Raw genomic sequence first — 21,024 nt, 5'->3', positions numbered from 1 at the left:
AAACAGAAGTCAATTTATTAGCTGAGGGTTCCAAGCGAAGATTTGAGGAGTTCCTGTTGGGAATTTATGGTGTTAGCCGTGTCTTAACGGCTTAGCGAACTGCACTTACGTGTATAAATAAGAAGTACTTTTTCCGGTAAGAATATTCTAATTTTTTATTTACTGGTTTGTGATGACGAGGAACAAACGTAAACGTAAAACAGAGGACCAATTTGGATCGATTTCGCATGACGAATCTGGCCATTCATCTTCAACGCAAAAATCAATAAATCGTGCTTCGATCCAGTTATTAGCGGACGTTTTCTCGAAAATTCTTGAAATCGTAACGGAGTCTCAAAATACGCTAAATCAATTGACATGAGATCGGCTAATCAAGAAAATCGAGTAACTTCTGTTGAAAATGCTCAAGCCATCTTACAATCCAATCTTGCTCAAGTTGGAAAAAATTGCAATACAGTAAATGAAGAAGTAATTTCACTAAAAACGCAAATGCATGTTGCATCCACTGAGGCAAAATATCCCCGTGAAATGGGTTCGTTGTCGGCAAGATTGATGTCGGTGGAATATTTATCTACAGAAAATAACATTATTGTGTGGAATACGGTTTGTGATGATGTAGCTACTGCTAAGTTTATTTCAAGAAACATGTGCCAATGGTTTAGAATTATCAAAGGTTCCAGAATTTACAATTGTTACGAATAAAAAAGAGCAAAAGTTTTCAAAGTGAATGTTAAATCACGCGAGGCGAAGATTATGATCTTACGTAATGGGGAAAAACTTAAGAATAAGACTTTCGATTCAAATACAGCTATGAAAAATCTTAACGTCTGAGATGATGCTCCATTGTCTGTTCGTGAAGCGCGGAACAGACTGCGAGATTAAATCTAAATTGAGTAATAAGAGTATTTCAGCTTGGGTGTCTAATACTGTTCCTCCATTCATTCAGCTTGAAAGAGAAGGTGTTGGAAAAGTGAAATATAAGTACAATGAGCCAATACCAGAGCTAGTTGATTGTCGATTCTAGCATTTCATTTGTTTGTTTTGAAGTTAAGGGGCATTTTTTGCTATTATTAGATATATTTTGTTATTGTGGTAAGCGCCACTACTACAAGTATGTGCCTGATGAAGGAAATTAATTATATATTTCTTCGATTGCATTATCCTGTCTTTTTTAATTTGTGTGAGGTTTTCACCTTTTTATTTTCTATGAGTTTTTTTTTGTTATGCTGTATCTTTTTATTTTGTGTTTCGTTTATAATAAATTTTATTTTTAATTTATTTTCTCTTTTTCTCAGTTTTTTTTCCTTTGTTATTGGTTGCAGCCCTCCTGGATACTGGAGATCACTTGTTGTTGTTGTAAGTAGAGTTAATTTTTCTATCAGTTTCCTCGTTTGCCTCCTAAGCTTGTGTCTTGAAAAAATAGCTGGATTATAACAATAACAGATTGAAAACACTTAGAGAAATTCGTTCAGTTGGGATGTCCTGGGGAATGGGGTCTTAAATCGGGATTATGATGAAGGAACGGTGGAGGATTTTCCAGTGGTTAAATATAAATTTCTAGCTGATATTGGAAATAAATCTACTATGGGTCCGCGAAGTTTGAGCATTTTCCATTTAAATTGTCAAGGCCTTTCTAGTTCATTTAATTATTTAACAGAACTATGTAAGTTTTCTGAGTTGGATGTGCTTGCATTGAATGGAACGTGGTTTTGCAATTATACAATGAGTCTACTTGAAATTGATAGTTATGACTGTGTGATGCAGAATAGGGACTCACGATTACATGGTGGATTGGCTTTATATTGCAGGAAGAATATTACAATGAAAATACGGAATGATCTACGCATGAATAAAGAGATGGGTTTTGAATGGATGGTAATTGAACTTTGTAACTTAGGAAAATTTTCCTCTGTGGTGGTTGTTTATCGACCTCCATCTGGAAATGTGCAGGAATTCATCGATTTGCTGGAGCGGCAAATGGATAACTTGTCAGGTTCAAATCGCCCATGCTTTGTTTGTGGAGAGTTTACTCTTGATCTATTTTCAGTAAATGTAAACCCGAGAGTTCGAGATTTTTTAAAAGTTATGGGTGGTTACGGTTTAAGACCGACAGCAATATACGTAGTCGAGTGACTTTGCGCTCGGAATCACTTTTGGATAATACATTTGTTAACGTGAAGTATGATTTTGCTGATGTTATTTTGAATCATGTTTCTGATCATTTTGGTGTCTTTGTTGTTATTAGAGAGTTTGGTGTTCCTACAGCTATGAATATACCAGCATAAGTTTCTGCATTGAAAATGGATGCTAAGGTTCTTAACATATTCACAAGAAAATTAAAGAACGCTCAATTTGACTTTTTAGAAAGTAGTGATCTGAAAGTGAATGAAAATTTTTCATTGTGGTATTCAGAAATAACTAAACTACTAAAAGAAAGTTGTACAGTTATTCAAAAGCCGGCTTTTCATGTTACCCCTAGGAAACCCTGGGTTACTAGAGGACTGATGAAGGCCATATCAAATCGAAGACTGCTTTATAAATATTCTATAGTGTCTCCTGAGGCGAAGGTGAGATATAAGAAATATAATTGTGATCTCAATAACCAGAAACAAGTTTTAAAAAGTGCAGGTAATCCCAGGCAAACGTGGAGAGTAATTCAGTCTGTTCTGAGCCCTTCCAAAAGTTCAATTTTACCTGAAAATTCCAATACTGATGCTTCGATTGTAGATAATTTGTGTGACCATTTTTCTATTGTTGGTAAACGGATAGCGAACTCCACGACAAAATTTTCTGAGGATGGAACATACCACCAGTTTTTACCCAAGGAAAGTGAAGTATCTGCATATCTGAAACCAGTGACTGCTAGTGAATTACCTACCACATTGTGGAACATGAGAAATAATGCTTCGGGTGCTGACTTCCTTTCATTGCGTGTACTTAAGTATGTTTTCCCGGAAATATCCGACCAGGTTTTGGTTTTATTTAATGTGTGCCTAAAATTTGGTGTTTTCCCCGATTTTATGAAGATTGCTCGAGTTTGGTGTTTTTCCGCTCTTTACGGGCGGAGAAAAAAAATTTTGCCGAATGATTATAGACCTATTTCATTGCTGCCAGTTTTATCGAGAGTTTTGGAAAAACTGATTAGTGGCAGGATGGTTGATTTCTTGAGAATAAAAAGTATTTTTAGTAAAACTCAGTTTAGATTCCGTAAAGCAATGTCGATAGATCAAGCTCTTCTTTTTCTCACGACGTTTGTGAACGATGCTCTGGACCAAGGGTGGAAAGTTACATCTGTTTTTTTTGGACATTGTGAAAGCCTTTGATGCAGTGAACCATGGAATTCTTATGGTGAAGCCGAGGAATTGTGGTTTTCGTGGTATGTTTTATCGTCTATTGGAATCTTTTCTCCAAGATCAAAAACAGTTTGTCAGTGCAGATGAAGTTGAACCGTAAGTTAAAAGTGTTGAATTCAGTGTCTCTCAGGGGTCTGTTTTTGGGTCCTTACTGTTTCTTACATATATTGATGACCTGCGAAATGCTATAAAAAGGACTATCTTTTGATTTAAGATTTAGTGATACTGGAGCATCAAAATCTATTTTGCCTTATTTTACTGATGATACGCATCTAACTGTTGCTGCAAAAACTGGGGAAATGCTTATGCAGAATCTTCAGACTGGCATGTTAAACATTGAAAAATGGATGGGGGGTTAACAGACTTCAGCTAAACCGCGCTAAATTCTATTTTGTAATGTACGGGAGAAGTAGCAATTTTTACCCTTGGATTGATAAAATACAGTTCGGTCAAAATATTCTGCCTCGGGAAGTTTCGACAAAGTATTTAGGGGTGATTGTCGATGAGTGCCTTAACTTCAAAGAGCACATCTCATGTGTTAGTGGCAAGGTTGCAAGATATGTGGGATGATGAGGAAACTGAAGCACTTTTTTCCAAAAGATATTATGAGATTGTTTTATTTTTCTTTTGTTCACGCATACCTTCTATATGGTTGTCTTGTGTGGTCAAGTACGTTTTTAACTCACCTTCGTCCCCTTAGAAGTTTACAAAATAATGCCCTACGTACCCTAATGCCCTACAAAATATTACCGATTGCCGGATTATTCCGTTTTTATAATGCTCTTTTTATGTTTAAATATACACGCGCGTTATTACCTGAGTGTTTTAGGGAAATGTTTACAAGTGGTGTTAATTTCCATAATTACTCGACTAGAGCATGAAACTAGTTCGGCGACCTCAGGTTATTACAAAGCGATCCGTTTTTTCCATAAGACATGTTTGCTCTCGGGTGTGGGAACCATTACCTCAGGCTATTTCAACAATTGATGAGCTAAATGAATGTCGCAGTAAACTAAAAGGACAGTGTTTGTCTACATATGAATTTTAATCCCTGCTGAGCGAATTTTCTCTCAAGTGATCGTGATACCTTTTTTTTTTGGGAGGGCGACGAGGAGATAGAATAGAAGAATGATCTTTTAATTTTGTGTCTTCGGTATCCAGTAAGGTCGTGAAATTTATTAGAAATTAATTTATTTCGTTTATTTTTATTTATTCATTTATTTTATCATTATTTATTGTTTTGTATTTTTTTTTTTTTGGTTGGGCTAAGGATGGCTAGTAGTAATTGTGTATTTAGGGTTTTGTAAAGGGCGATGTCTGCCCATACAAGTTTAATAAACTTTGGGTCTTGTTGTTGATGTGTTTTATTTCTTGTTAATAAAACCCTTTTTCTCTAAAAAAAAAGAATTTTGTTGTTATAGTTGCTACAACAGAAGAGTGATTAAACTATACTATGTCTGACAAAAATATGATTGAAATCCCCTGTCTGCACATGAGCATGTTACTTTGCATAATATATCAGCGTTGTTATTTACTTAATAAAATCGAGGGTGGGAGCATATTTGTCGTTTTTTCAATGAAAATACTAACAAAGGCATTTTCCTATGAAAATAGGAAGGATATTTGTTAAAATCTGGGGGAGGAGATGTGTATTCGCTTAGTCTAGATAACTAAAAATAGTCCCTAAAACAATCTTAAAACGTTTTAATACCTGTCAGATATAAAATAGAATTGATTTATCAAAAACCAGAAACGAAATCAAATGAAAATGACAAATACGTCAGTGGCACTGTCGCTCTAAACTAGCTACGTCAGGATGACTCACTGCTTCTTCGAACCCTAGAAATGAATAGTATAATCAACAGTATATGAAACTGCTTTCAAGATAAACAATGAGTATTGTCACTAATTAATTCTCAGATTCTCCCGAGTATTTCTGCACAGCTATCACAAAGTGCAGTTACAGTTAAGTACCGTTATGTACAATTAAGTACCGTTAGAAGCACATTTAGGTAAGGTTAAAAGTACTATTAATTACCATTACGTACGGTTAAAAGTAATGTTAAGTACAGTTAAAAGTATAGTTAAGTATCGTTAAAAGTACAGTTAAGCACCGTCAAAAGTACAATTAAGTACCTACTCCACCACATGTTGGCTGGTAAACCAGAGAGTCAGTGACAACATCAAAATATAAATCCTTTTCAGCAGTCGACTATCAAAGGTCACATTCCACCAAAAGCAGGATAGCTCCGGTAATACGTGTCGCATAAAATAAAAATGTTACGTATCAATAAGAACACTTAATGTACAATTATGAAACAGGAAATAGAAAATAAAACAAAAGCGAATAAGGATAACTGATAACGATAGCCTACCGAATAACGAATAACCGAATAAAGAACAACGATAGCCTGCCGGGTAGTGGACTAATTTATGTTAAATAGTGTGCTGAGTCCTCTATTCCACTTTTCAGTAGCCATAGAAGCCAATCAGGCTTTTTAGCATAAATTTTTTGCTTTACCTTTAATTTTTTTTAGTTCTAATTTTTCCAATTTCTATTATATTTTTCTATTTTTAAATTTCTCGTTAGGTTTTTCTATTTCTTACATTACATATTTTCAAATGGCTCATAGAACTGATCAGACTATTTAAATTACCCTTAATTCGTACCTATCACATTAGTTCTGCCCTTGGATGGACAACAAGTGGAATATCATCATTTTTATACAACTCTGAAAAAGGCTTATGCCAGCTTTACCACTCACTCAGACTATATGTTTTTATTTTACTACAATTAGCCATGGCTCCCAGCTTTTTCATCACAGTCCACCAAGATTTTTATTTTTTTTTTTAAATAGTATTTCCATTCAATTTTTTTAGTTTATTAGCATAAATTTTACCTTGATGTTGTCTTGTTACTTGATAATGTCAAAAAATTTAAAGCAAAAAGTCTGACTGAACGTGATCAATCCCAATAGTAATTCCATAAACACTGATTAATAACCCATATTTAAGAATACCCAATTTCTATGAAACGTAATCGAAAAACATGGTACATACAGAGGGGAATCTCTGAGCTTTGTTATCCAGAAATATCCAGATTTTTAATAGTTAAGGTAATATGGTCTCTCTAAAACAAGCAATTTTGCGATAAGCCCGCAGCTATAACTTGCGCCAAAAAGGCGTTATACTTATATCATTGGATTTATTAGCCTTAGATCTAATAATTCACCGAGTCAGAAATATGATATTACTTTTTCTTGGAGAAGGATCTAAACCTACTTAAAAAAATAGGAAATTCATCTTCTTTAATTATTTTCAACATATTTCAATCTCAAACAACCGTGTAGCCTACACCGAATTTCAAAAATATAATTCAGCAGATGGATAAAATTGAAATCTCAGTCATGAAATGACATCAAAATTTTCGTTTTTCGCTGATATATTAAAACCTTAGCAAAGAAGAAAAATAACCTACTACAAATTGTACAGGGAACAAAAACCTTAAAATTCAAAACATAAATTTTTCCGGTCCGGTCTCTCCTGTCCCACTCACAAACAAAACAACCATATTTTGTACACGAAAGTCGTAATACTAAGATTGCGGGAGTTTTTCCAAAATTTTAGCTGATTTTGTAATTTTGGATTTTCCTAACATAAGTTTGCGGGTATTTTGCAGTAGGCTTTAAGACATGGCTAATTGTAGAAAAAGCCAAGACAGATAGTCCGAGTAATTGAGAGGCAAAAATGTTTAAATGGGACGGGTAAATGGCGGGAGCAAGTATGATAATCTTATTGGACAAGTACTTGTGTGTTATTTTCTGGAAAGGCACGCCTGCCTAGAGTCTCAGGCAGGTTGAAAAAAAAATTTAAAATTGATATAGGACCATTATGTCATAAATCTCCTCAGTAATTTTATTAAACCTGAGCGCCTACTGTGGAATTGGATGGAAGGGATTAAATAAAGCCTAGACTTACAGCCCCCTTCCTCAAATCAAGCAAACTTTATACTACTACTAACAACTTTACCGCAGCACCAAACCGCCTGAGGCCAACACAGCTACGCACGCTCCTCCTCCATCCCAATCTATTCAAAGCCTCACTCTTCACACCCTTTAAGGAAGCTTCCATTTACCTTAAATACTTCCTTACGGAATTCTCCCACCCCTATTGAGGACGACCTGCTTTCCGTTTAGCCCTGGACGGTTGGCCGAAAAGGACAATCTTTGTAAATCTGTCATCCTTCATCCGCAAAACTGCCCTAGCCATCTCAACCTTTTTTTCATTCATAGAAAGCGGGATTGAACCACTCTTTTCGAACAGCCTACTGTTTGAAATACGGTCAGTCAGTCGGGTACCCAAAACAATCCGTAGGCAATTTTTCTGGAAAACATTTAGCAAATCTTCCTCCATTTTTCGGAGCGCCCTTGCTTCAGAACTATACCTGACCACTGTCATCACCGTAGCTTCCAATATTCTAATCTTGGTTCGCATAGGTGCCTTCCTATTCTTCCAAACTTCTTTTCAACTATGAAAAAACACCCTGGGCCTCGGCTGTTCTACTTTTAATATCTTCACTGCACCCACCATCTTTACGAATAATACTAACGGGGTAAGTCCACTTGATCGATCTTTTTGTTATCCAACGTCACCTTTTCATCTTCACTTATTCCTAGCCTTAGCTACTTAAGTCTGCTTAAAATTAATTTGCAAACCTATTCTAGCACCCTGAACTCGCAAAAACCTCCATAGACTGATTTTTTTCTTTTAAAGAACCTCTATAAAATAATTCATTACCTCCTACCTAATGGTTTCCAAAATGTCTTTTCTTGAATAGAAGGGAAACGGGCTATTGAAGTCTTTTCTTTAACAAACAGATTTTTTCAGATACCTCAGCCGAGACCTAGGAGAAAAGAACCCTGCAAAACCTCTTCTAGAAGAGAAAACCCGTATTCTAAACTGCATTACAAGAAGGCAATCGAAACAAAGCAAAAGGCACACGAACGTTGGATGCTATCAAAGAGAAAGGAAGACAAAAGGAAGATTGTCGATCCACTAAATAGGCCACCTTCGTATGGACCAATCACACACTCCTTAATATGAACTTTTGGTTTTTGACGGAGCCAGCTAAAACTCCTGCATTTTTGTCCAAAAGTGTGGGAAAACAAAGAAAAAACGCACATGTCAACTCATAAGAAAGTACCACAAATCGGACGGAGCAATTGGACTCATAAAAACATCCAAAAATAGGACATGTTTGTAAAAGTTGAGAGGTTACTTGACCTTTAAGGCTCACTCCTTCCAACTAAATGACAACTATCAATCATCTTTTGTCACTCATAGGCCAAAACTTCCAAAGCTAAATCTAAAATATTTCAATTAACACATGGCAGAGTAGGTATTCGTCGATAATTGCAAGTGAGTTCGGACGGGTCTCACAACAGCTGAGTATACACCAAACTACTGATATTAAGAGTCTTGAAAGTAACGTGATGCCAATGTAACAGTCTTGTTTACTTAGGGATGCCTATTCTGAAAAAATCCAACAAGCTAATGTGTCTATGGCCGCTAAGACGGTCCACCTGAATAGGGCTAACTTAACACAAGGTTTTCAGTGCAATTGCTGTACCCTTTCTACTCGACCTTTCTCTTGTGTCACCTTGCTTCACCCTCATAAAAAGCTACCAGTCAGTAGGATTTTCTTGAAGTTTGGGAAGTATCTTCTATGCTTAATTCTAGGGAACTGGAGCGCGTTTCATAGTAGAAAGTACAACATAGTAGATCCTACTGTTGTATTTGATACTCGTGACAGAACCTTTTCAAAATAAACGCCAATTCGCTCCATACTTGACCGTCTATATTTTAGCATTGAATATTGTATGTACATGTTGAATCGAAGTATTATACATCTACATAGAAAAGCTATTTTTCATGTACAAGAGCAAGAACTATTCTACGAGCCATGTAAAGATGTTTTAATACTGTAAACCCCTCTCAAGCTACTCCTAACCTTATGTAACCTCACATAAGAGGCTGGTACGGCAAAATTAAGCTTTTCTAATTTCTGAACGATTACCTAAACACAATTACCACTACTACTACTAAAAGCTCATTGCAGCACCAGGCCTCCTGAGACAGCACAGCTTTGCATGCTCCTCCTCCTTCAAAATCAGTTCAAAGCCTCCCTCTTTACACCCTCCTGAGAAGTCACTCAATCTTAAACACAATTATTTTTTATAAACGCCATAAAACTATTCAATTTTGATTTAAATCACCCAGTAATAAGTTGAAACTCACCGATTTCTTAGAATCCGAGCCTAATAGAGCAGACACTTTACTTCTCTCTTGCTCCAACTCTTGGGAGACGCGAGTTACTTCTTGGACTAGTTCCTCCTTCTCTCGTTCCATCTTAAGGTTCTGTGCAACTATCTCAGCTTTCTCACGCGCTAAAATAATTTAAAAAAACAAGCTGAATTCTTTCTCCAATATTAAGCTAATAAATACATACACAAATGACTTAATAAAATTAATTCCAATAAAAAGAATCAAGTTCTAACAAACGGTCAATTCTACCCCCAGTAAACAAATAAGCAGACACATGTGACTTCACGATAAAAGGCTTGAAGAAATAAGGAAGTATTCTATTTACGTGCTATTCTGTGAATAAAAATTGATAAATATTAAATAAACAGACATCAGGCTGTTCATTTACCTGGGAAATTTATCTTAGAAAAAGCAAAGCCTATTATAATAGATTATTACAGCAATTATTGATAGCCGATTAAATTTGCTATATTTCTTTTACAATTCAAAAAAGAAAACTGAACAACAACGGTTTACCACTTAATATTTGTAACGTTTTATTAATCGAAAAAAACGTTTTGTCATTTAACATTTAATTGTGGGGATGACACATAGGGAGGGTTTTCTATCGTAGTGTTATTTTCAAATGTGTTTGAACTTATGTTTTATGTGTTTTGTTGTATTTGTACATGTTTCTTTTACAATTCAAAAAAGCAAACTGAATAACAACGCTTTTACCACTTAATATTTTTAACGTTTTATTAATCGAAAAAAAAAAAACATTTTGTAATTTACCATTTGATTGTGGGGATGACACATAGGGAGGGTTTTCTATCGTAGTGTTATTTTCAAATGTGTTTGAACTTATTATTTCTTATGTGTTTTGTTGTTTTTGTAATATCCATGGCCAATGGGGCTTTTGTGAGAAATATATCTATATCTATATAAAAAAAAGATGAAAATAAGTTAAGCATAGTTTATAAAATACTTAATAACCGTTAATTAGGTGTTTTTTCTGTTTTCATATTCTCCATTAAATGAAGAAGATTTGGAAACAAATCTCTTGTATTTTTCCCAACTTGACAACTGAGGGCAACACAACTAAGCACGCTGCTTCTCAATCTAAATCTATTCAAAGCTTTTCTTTTTATATCCTTCCAAGAAGTTTCCATTTCCTTTAAATCGTTACTTACGATATTTTCCAATCACATTTAGGGACGTCGTCAATATGGCAGTAGCAAAATAGAATTTCAGAACGAGCAATCAATTAATTTGGAAAATAATTTAATGAACTTTTCCTAGAGAGCCTTTCATTGTTAATCAAAGCTTGAATCTCGATCTTCCTTCAACATTTTTAATTTTTAATAGTTTGCTCACGATGATGATCAAGATGATTGGGATGATTTTAGAAGTAGGTTAATAATAATTGATAATCCTTTGTAACGTTTATCAAAATGTTACTTAAGAATAGATTGGAAACTAATTTTCAATAGATTGGAAACTAATAGATCCTTAGCGCGCGAGCGTGAGGCGTTACGTTTTTTTCAAGCAAAAACAGATTTCTTTTATGCAACTTCTCAGCCTAAAACGTTTTCTCGGTTAGCGAACTTATACCGTTTTAACATTGACTTTCTTTAAGAGCTTCACTCAATAAAACTGAGCGTTTTTACCACTAATTTTGCGGAAATGTTTAACATAAAGCTTCAAGCTAATCCAAACAAATATAATTTACTAAATGACATCATTTAATAAAAACCCATTTGATACTAAGTGACGATCAAACACTTTTAATCTTTGAGCATCCATAGTAAGATATTTTCCAGGACAATACTTATTTTCTCATATAGCCGGTTTGTCATTTGCACAAATATCGTGCGAGTGTTAAACACGAGTTTCTACGTTAAAACACGAGAAGAAAACACTACGCCTTTAAATTTATATTTTCCTCTTCCTTCGAGAAGAGCAATTACCCTTTGGGTGTTTTCCTTCAATCCCGCCAAACAAATATGGAAACTAAAGCAAAAAAGAAGAAGCCGTTGTCGAACACCTGACAACGGTGCAAAAGAAGAAACTGCTAGATGCAAAACATAAACACATTTACCAGGTCAGCTGATCGTTATCGACGGAGAAAAGAAGATACGACATAAAAAGAGAAAAACATTACGAGGTTCTGAATTGAAGGGTTCAGAAACAAAGATGTTCTCTCCTACAGAAAAAATTAAACAATAAAAAGTCACATGAGCCAGTCATTGGAAAAAAAATATAAAACTATTTCAAGTTTTAATAACTTTTTGTGTTTCCCAAAAAAAAGATAATTATTTAATAGTTTGAAAACGTTTAATACCATTCTTGATAGAAGTTCAACCTATGAAAACTATTGATTAATAATGCTGGAAAATATTGGGGCATTCTTCAAACCAACCAGTAATGGTCTCATGAAAGAAATGGGGATCCCAAAAATCTTTTTCGAAGAGGATATTGCTCGGATATCCCAGGAATCGTTCAATACACTGTTATTCTTCAAACTAAAGGGTAGTTGACCAATGAAGCAATGTATCTTATTACAAAACGCAAAAAAGGAAAATTGTAGTTAAAAATGGAGAAATTATTCAAGCTGGTGTGGTACAGGCATGGGTAATAGGTAACCGATGACAGAGAACAATGAAACAAAGTCTAACGCATACATTTGTTGGTGAGAACTTAAGTGAAAAAAAAGAAACAAAATGCCCTTCTCTATGTTTTGAAAAATAATGTTTTATGTTTATTAAAAACAAGAAAAAAAACCTTGCCCCCCTCAAATGCCTGTGAACTGGTGCCCCTGTTAAGATAGACATTACTTGACTAATAGCTAGAAATTTCTCTTAGCTAATATTCACTACAGCAGCATATGCCCAAAACTGATTCCAATAGTAAATGAGCTTAGCTTCAAGCATATCCGTAACTCAGAGAAGACGCATTCTCTTGACTTCAAAACTTGTTTAATTGCTAGTTTCCCGGCTTCAGGCCACTTGTTAATCAGTACCTGTTTTCTTTCGCATTAGCCCCAACCTTTCCTCCCAGATCAAGTAATGTCAACAACTAGCACGAAATAGCTGATTGGAATAAAATTGACCTGCCTACTTTTTAAAGCGTTAATAATATTATCTGGAGACAAATAAAGTTCCAGCTCCAATCTCAGAAGACAGTGCATCGAAGAAGCAGATTTTACTTAATACGTAGTATGCTGAAATTGTGCATGCCCTTTGCGTTACTGAAAAAAGTGTCTCGGTCAACACAACTCGTTATGGAACTGAAAAGCCTGGTTGTACCGGCCAGGAGCTGGGCAGGGCACAAGTCAAAACTTTTGTTCCACATTTGGAAAGAGTGCGATATGCCACGTAGTGGAGTAGTAAACAAAGTCAGACTTTGGGCAAATAGACGCTTCGTAGAGGTACTGAAACGTCACCAAGCAAATTATAGAACCGACATGTCATACAAGGCCAGTAATGACTCAAACTTTTGTCGAAAGATGTTAAAAATTCAAGTTCCGCAATGATCCAGTGCTCCCAAGTGAATAATGATGTAATTACTTCAACGTCTTTACGTTTTACGTTATTAATTAACGAAATAACTAACTACGTTAAACGTTATGTAAGAAGAAATTCCATGATGTTCATGACGTTTGTTCTAAATGTCTTATGGCGAGTTCCCCTTTTCTGGTTGAGTATTTGTCATTTCTTTTCTTAGAAATTCTTAGTATTGGAATTATTGTGCCACACCTCTTTAGGATTTTATAATGAGGCCTGTTCTAAAAAACAAAAAAAAACTTTATAATTTCCAAACACCCAGACTCAAAATCTTAAAATAATCGGGGTTTTGATGTATGAATAGACCTCAAATGGGTCCAGGAGACTGAAAATATTTTCATTTTGGTGTCCTTGGTACTTTAAGATTTAAAACTATACTTTACCAGTGGCACCGATTCACGAAAATGTAGGGGAGGGGGGACAAAGATTTTAGGGGGAGGGGGTAATGATTGCAGGGGGGACGACTAATTAGCCATGATAAAATAGAAAATAGTTATGATATAGAAATAAAAAGGTATTTTTCAAAGTCTAGGGGGTGGCAATTCCCCCCCCCCTGCCCCCCTAATTGGCATCCCCGTACTTGTCTTTAAAATAATCCTATTACTGCTGACATTCAACAGTTCGGGCCTACCTAATCTAAATACTAGTGCAAGAGGCAACCCAGTTACGGACATACTTGATCCGTTTTTATAACAGAATTTGAGCAAGTTGCGCAGGAATTTCAGAATTGATTATGTTAGCCTAGGAGTAGCTTTTGATTACTTTTCTTTTAATTGTTGAATTTATTGAAAATAAAAACCTATACAAAAACTAATTAAATAATTCTGGATTACACTCAACCAACGGTTGAACATAGAGTGATTATAAATAATGACCAGTTTCCATTTAGTATCTTTAATTTCAGACCTAAATAACGAAAATAATTAAAAATAGGAAGAAAAATTATAATAATATAAAAATAAAGTGTTCAGTTTGGGGTATGCAAAAATAGAACTTACTTTCGGACTGGCCAAGGATGGTGCAGAGCTTTTTTATTTTTGATTTCGAACTGGTTAATTCTTCCTTTAAGCGTACTACCTCTCCTTTCAAAAGCTTAACCTCCTCATCACGTAACCTCACCTCCTCTTCTAAGTGAGCAATGCGAGCAGTGCCGGCGATTAATGGCTAAAAAATAAAACTGTTTAATCATTGGCATGGACATGTTATGAAATATGCGATTAAGTAGACAAGCTGCTTTAATTTTACGTTACTTCTGGTAGAGCCGTTCCTAGGATTGGTGGTACCAGGGGAAAAATTAATAACAGTATCCCCTATAATAACAGTATCCCCTATAATAGTGCATGGAAGTTTTATTTAAGATGTGAGTTTGATTCCTAATTATTTATTTATATTTCTTTTCTTTTCCTTTGTTTTTTTTTCTCTCTCTCTTCGTGTGTTTAATTTTGTTGTATTTCGATGTATTTTATTTTTTTAAAAAGAACATTTATTTCGCTTTCCTATTTTTTTTTCCTTTGAGAAAGGCTCCCGGACGTGGGGCCGAAATATCCGGATTGACTTTTAATTAAGTGTTTATTTTTTTTGCTATTTATTCAGTGCTTTATTAAAATTAAAATCCGTTTTTTCTAGCTTAATTTTTCGTGCACTGGCTAATCATGAAAAAACGATAAAAAAAAACGTAAAGAAGAGAAAACGAGGGTAAAAACAGCCAATGAAAAAAACACAGATTACAATGCAAATCTTTGGTGAAGACCTCCGCTTGACCGTCGTCAGTGCAGAATAATAAAAAAAAAACACCGATAAAAATCCAAAGATATTATAAAAAACCAAACCTTAAAACAAAAACTAAAACATGAAGACCCTCTCGAAGTAACGGTGAAAGGGTAACTGAATAACATATACAATACTGAATGGTAATTCAATTTTTCAATTGATGTAGAGCATTTTTAAAGCCAATGGCTTCCCAGGTAAGATATTATCACTGATTCTGTTTGGTTGCAAAATATGATTTTGTTGATTTATATAAAAACGATCAGAATTAATTAGAGATTCATTATAAATAGGGCTTAGATAGGTTTCTCCAGTGTCTATTTGAGGGCTAATTCCTATTTTAGTTTTTGTGTTTGTTTTAAGGTTTGGTTTTTTATATTATTTTTGGATTTTATCCGTATTTTTTATTATTCTGCACGGAGGACGGTCAAGCGGAGGTCTTGACCGAAATATTTGCATTGTAATCTGCGGTTTTTTCACTGGCTGTTTTTATCCTCGTTTTCTCTTCTTTACGGTTTTTTATCGTTTTGTCATGATTAGCCAGTGTGGTCTCAGAAATTATTTACTCTCTTTTTCTAGAGATTCAAATATGAAACTGGATTTTTTTTTTAATAAAAAAAAAAAAAAAAAAAAAAAAAAATACCTCCATACGCATTTATGCAGTTTTTGGTTGTAGCGGTGAACAAAGAAGAAGAAGAAGAAAGAAACGTGAAGATGAGAAATCAGCAAAAATGAATTAATAAAAATGCGGCATCAAATAGCTTAAAAAGGTTCAGCTAGCACCTTCTTAGCAAACAAATGTCACCGTTTAGCAAAAAGAAGAAGCTGAAACACATGGCACCAAACAGCTTAAGCTGGTGCAGCTTTCCTTTGAAAGTGTAGTTGTCTTTAAGAATTAAAATATTATTTATGTTTAGACTTTTACGGACAAAAAGCGTCATTGAATCTATGAATGTCAGGATAGGTCAGTTCAAAACAGGTGCAATAATTCAGGATGACAGCAAGCTTCACAGTTTAACTAATCCAAAATAGATGTTATTACTTTGAATACTCAAGTAAGACTGAAAATACAACCCGAAAAAGTTATTTTCAAAAGCTAGAGGGATGGGGGTCAAACCACCTGAGGCCAACACAGCTGCACGCTCCTCCTCAATCCCAATCTGTTCTAAGCCTTCCTCTTTACACCCTCCCAAGAAGTCCCTCCTCATTTTCTCATCTTCACGGTTTTCATCGTTTTGTTAGAAAAATAGAGAGACAAAAGGAGAGAGAGGGAGGGAGAAAGATAGAGAGAAGAAGAATAAAAACTTTAAGAGGGAAATGAGTACAAAAACTGACCTCATCTAAGACTTCTTGGACTCGCGTAGCTTCTTTTTTAACTATATTTTTGGCTTCTTGGTGTACTCTTTCGAAAAGATCATCGATTTCAGGAGAACCATTTGTTTTAGGAATAGGATCAGATGGTACAGTGCTCTCTACCTGAAAGGCCCAAGAAGTTAAATTATTGTAAAACTTTGAATCTATAATTTGCATTATATCAATGACACTAGAATTTTCAAAATATCAATTAGTACTTTCAGTATAACAAAGCAGATGTTTGAAGCTGGGTATTACGAATCAGCTGAGACCCGACGGTAGTTCAGACAAAGAATAAAAAAAAGATATTCTTACATTGCATTACCACTACTACTACTAGCAACTCACTACAGCACCAAACCACCTTAGGCCAACACAACTACGCATGCTCCTCCTCCATCCCAATCTGTTCTAAGCCTTCCTCTTTACACTCTCCCAAGAAGCCCCATTTTTCCTTAAATATTTCCTTACATGCTCCCGTCCCATCTAGGGACGACCTGCTTTTTGGCCAACAAGGATATCTTTGGCAATCTGTCATCCTTCATCCACAAAACATGTCTAAGCCATCTCGACCTTTCTCTTATTATAGCTCTAGTAAGTGGAATTGAACCACATTTTTCGTTGCATTAACAAACATAAAACTATCATAAACATCAAAAAACGTAACAAAGTGAACGTAACTCTTATTATCACTCCCACAAACTGATGCCGTATCTTGAAAGAAACCAATTTCTCAGGAAAACGAAAAAACTGAGTTTGTTTCATCAATAAGGGGATTCAGGGAGCTGAGGAGCGTTTGGAGTTGATTCAGGCTACTTTTTCAAGATAAATTCACAATGAGAATTTCATAATACCGAGACTCAGCTGACTAAGTTTAGCATCGCTAATTCCAAATCCATCCATATTAAAGACTTAGCTAGCATTCAGAATAGATTTAGCCAAAAATCAGAAAAGATCACTAATGGCCTTTAAAACAAGATTGAAATGAAATTGAAAACATCAGTAATGAACATATTACATATCACTATATCATCAATATATTAGATATAACATATACAATTGAGAAATGGTTATAATTATAATGTATGTAATAATCATTGTAGATATTTGATTCGATAATTTCAACTAGATATGATGATATAATACATATTCTAATCATCATATCTATTATCATATAGATATAACATATTGATTATAATAGTCTATATCTGTAGCAAAAAGTGTTCACATTTTGGTATAATAGCTTAGCTTCGCAATTTGAAAACAACTAGTTTCGCAATTCCTAAATGTGCATGAAGTATCAAGTCCCGTATATAACGTGTGCTAAGTTATGAAAATAACTGCCCCATCTACTTAGTATTCAAAATTGAAATACTATTCTGCCATCTAATATTTTTGTTTTTCAAGAATTAAGTTCGGTCTAAACTCTTTACGTTTCTAGAAAAAAACTTTGCAACTTAAACTAGGATAGGTAGAGTTCCACAAAACTTGGTCAATTAAGAAGAAGACATCATATCAGAGATGGTTGTGGAGGCTTTATGTTTCCTACTAGCTCTTAATTTGTCATGATTTTAATTTCTAATCCAAAATATGTTGAATCTTCGCCCATCTCAACTATTTGACTTCCAAAACCACGGAAAAAGTTTTAATTTAAAGGACTTACACGTATTGAATACAGAAGTTATTACTCTCCTGATGGTAAAGGGATAGTTCTCGGCAAAATGTTTTCGAAATTCCCATAATTTTGTTTTCAAGATGACGTTTCACTATTAAGACTAATCGAAATAATAGTTACCGTTCGCAAATCAGCATTTTCATTTGCGATTGGGGGGAGGGGGAGGGGGGATCTTTCAGAAAAATTTAGAAGAAGAAAAATCCCTCTCTCCTTGTGTGCAAATTAAGTGATGGAAACGGCATCACGAATTAATCTTGTCAATATGGAAAACGTTTGAGTGGTTATTCGAGGGTTCAGTATTAAAGTGCGTCAGGACCTTTTTTTTTTCTTTCAAAGTGACAACGCTTCGACATAGCTGAAACTCGATGTTTGTCAGTGTGTTCATGAACTAAGTTTTTATTTGTGCATTAGCCAAGATATTTCAGCAGCTGTCGAAGGGTTTAAAAATAATTATTTTTTTATAGTAACAACAAACAAAATGCAACATGCTCATTTTTTCCCTCTATTTTTAGCAGAAAATCATCACACTTTTAACATAGTTAACTGGTCTTACAATCATAACGGAAAACAAGGGATTTAATTTGAGTCACCAAACTACAGAATGATGTATATTAAAACTTTCATTTCTGGATTAGACCCGTCTTAAGCTTGAGCCTTCCAGGTTCAGCGTACGATCCTTGTAACACTGTAAATAATACACAGATGGCACAATGCAGGTCCCTTAGACCATAGAAATCACTTTGGGCGTGTTCCAGAAGCCAATGATCAGTAATTATAACTACTTATTTTTTACAACCTTTACCCTGCTCCCATCGCTAATTCTCTTGGGTGGGAAATAGGGCTTGATAAGCTTGAGCTTTCTCAAACTACGATTGGGAACTCCAAAGCGAGAATAAAAGGAAGTATCTTATCCAAGCAGAGGAAGCGCACTCAGGGAAGTGAAAAAAGTATTTCCCTGAGCTACTTAACCCTTCCAAAGTCTCCTCTGACCTACCTGATGCTAGCCAGCTAGAGCCAGCTTGAGAGCCATCGCTTGAGCCAGCTAGATCTACAGCCACCAACGCTAACTGATGTTCTTCGAGCGCTTACAAATATATAGAACAACAGACCCTCTGGAAAGGATGGCATCCCTGGCAAAAAATATAAAACTATTCCCCGACTCTCTTATGTCAGCTGAAAAACCTGTTTCCTGAGATGTGGACACCGAAAGATTGGAAGCTCTCAGTGCTGATACCAGTCTACAAAAAAAGGCGATAGGATGATCGAACTATCATATGACTGGTATACCTAGGTATATTACTGATAGACAACACACTGAAGGTCTTTTGGATAATAGTCAAGAACCGCTACAAAGACTTCCGAAACATGTTTACAAGAACGGTACAAATAGGTTTCAGGCGTGGTAAAGGCTCCAAAAAAGTATATTTTTACCCTCCGTTGGATTTACAACAATGAGTGGTATTCATCATAACCCTTATTGACTCTGCGTTTGATTGCCTTATCAGAACCAAGCTTTGGAAGAACACGGCAGAGGTGATCGAAATACTTAAAGACCCGTCTACAGCTATGCAAGTCCGAGTCCATGACGACAAAACAACAGTTTAAAGTTGAATCAGGAGTTAAACAAGGGTTTTGTTTACTGAGCTCCAGTCCTACTGAGCTCCATCACTGACTGGATAACGACCAATTCGCTTGGTGCTTATGATGGGTTCCTAAAGGGACTGAAAAAAAAAATCTCGATAGTTTCTCTCTTTTTATGTATTGGTCAGGCTATGCCTTTATTTTGTATATATTCACACGTTTTCCTTCTTTTTTTTATATTTTAATGACCTTTCATGGTCAGCAAGCCCAAAACAATTAATAAAAAGAAACACCCAAAGGAGCCAGAGATCAAACTAGATGGCAAAGCCGTCTATACCATAGAAGAGTTACGCTAACCCGGCCCTATCTTAACTCCAATAGTGGTGTAGAGACTGAAATGGCAGCACGAACAGCAAAAACATGGGGCACACTGATGATATCAGCAAAAAATTTAAGAGAGACGTGTATGATGCCACCGTCGAATACATTTCGCTATACGACTGTGAAACTTGGCCTCTAAAGGCCGAAAAAACTCGCACCCTAAAAGCATTCGGCAACCGTTGCAACACACGCATTCAACATGTCAGTTGGTGATCTCGCATATCAGGCGCTGAAGTTCGAAGGCACTGGACCCAGAAAGACCTCCTCTCGGTAATCGTGAAAATTGACTGCTGAAATCTGCTTGGACGCACACTATAACAACCAATCACCACCATATCCTGCGATCCCCTTCCAAAATCAAAAAGGCAGACCTAGCGGCCAGAATTGGTGAATGGAGCAGAAAAAGCTTGTCAATACCGTCATCTATTGGTGCCGAGCAAAATAGATCTTTGGCTGGTTCCCACCCAAAGTAAATATTACCTTCCCCCGTAAAATGCAACCATAACTGCAATTGTATCCTCTATATGCTGATAATAAGAAAAAATATTATTGTTTTAGTTCTTCCTACACCTATACTACAAAAAATTGAGCAAATTGCTTTACTACATGGCCTTTTAGAACCCAATTAATAATTAATTATCACTATTGATAATTGGCTTCTCGAGCAAATCCATTGTAACCAGTTACGAGTTTAACAAGCAACTGTCGCACTTTTACATAAAGACTCCAGCAGCAAATTTACCTGAGAGCCTGGGGCAGATTGAAACTCCCCAATTGTCATTTTAGAGAGTTTCTTCTTCTTTTTATTTTCCTTTTTCCCTTCACTGGTGTCTTCCGACTTCGATTTATCTTCTTCAAAGGCAATTTTAGAGGCTAATAGCGCTTGCTCCAACTGACTCTTATATGACTCCTCTACGAACTAGAAAAATAAGAATAATCGATTTTTGTTCAAGAATGTATACAGGTATAGATAGCTTGTAGGCCTATGAACAAAATTTCGAAATCTATATGAATTTCACCATTATTTAGTGTGTTTTCATACAAT

At 35.4% G+C, this 21,024-nt stretch overlaps 1 protein-coding gene across 1 annotated transcript in view; it reads right to left on the bottom strand.

The window, feature by feature from the left end:
• Nucleotides 1-5,042: 5,042 nt before the first annotated feature.
• LOC148948207 (G kinase-anchoring protein 1-A-like) overlaps nt 5,043-21,024 on the bottom strand; it is a 38,181-nt gene continuing 22,199 nt past the window's right edge. The window contains exons 4-8 of the mRNA XM_089093824.1: nt 20,722-20,898; nt 16,325-16,465; nt 14,221-14,386; nt 9,651-9,799; nt 5,043-5,192 (exon numbers count right to left, since the gene is read on the bottom strand). Coding sequence (XP_088949950.1) covers nt 5,175-5,192; nt 9,651-9,799; nt 14,221-14,386; nt 16,325-16,465; nt 20,722-20,898 — 651 coding nt within the window. The 3' untranslated portion in view covers nt 5,043-5,174. The remainder of the gene's footprint in view (nt 5,193-9,650; nt 9,800-14,220; nt 14,387-16,324; nt 16,466-20,721; nt 20,899-21,024) is intronic.

This window comes from Artemia sp. Qi Xiang Cuo, chromosome 9, assembly GCF_049724085.1.
Source record: "Artemia sp. Qi Xiang Cuo chromosome 9, ASM4972408v1, whole genome shotgun sequence".
In the NCBI taxonomy this organism is placed as follows: Eukaryota; Metazoa; Arthropoda; class Branchiopoda; order Anostraca; family Artemiidae; genus Artemia; species Artemia sp. Qi Xiang Cuo.
Note: the sequence above shows the minus strand (reverse complement) of the source record. Positions and strands in the feature narration are given on the sequence as shown.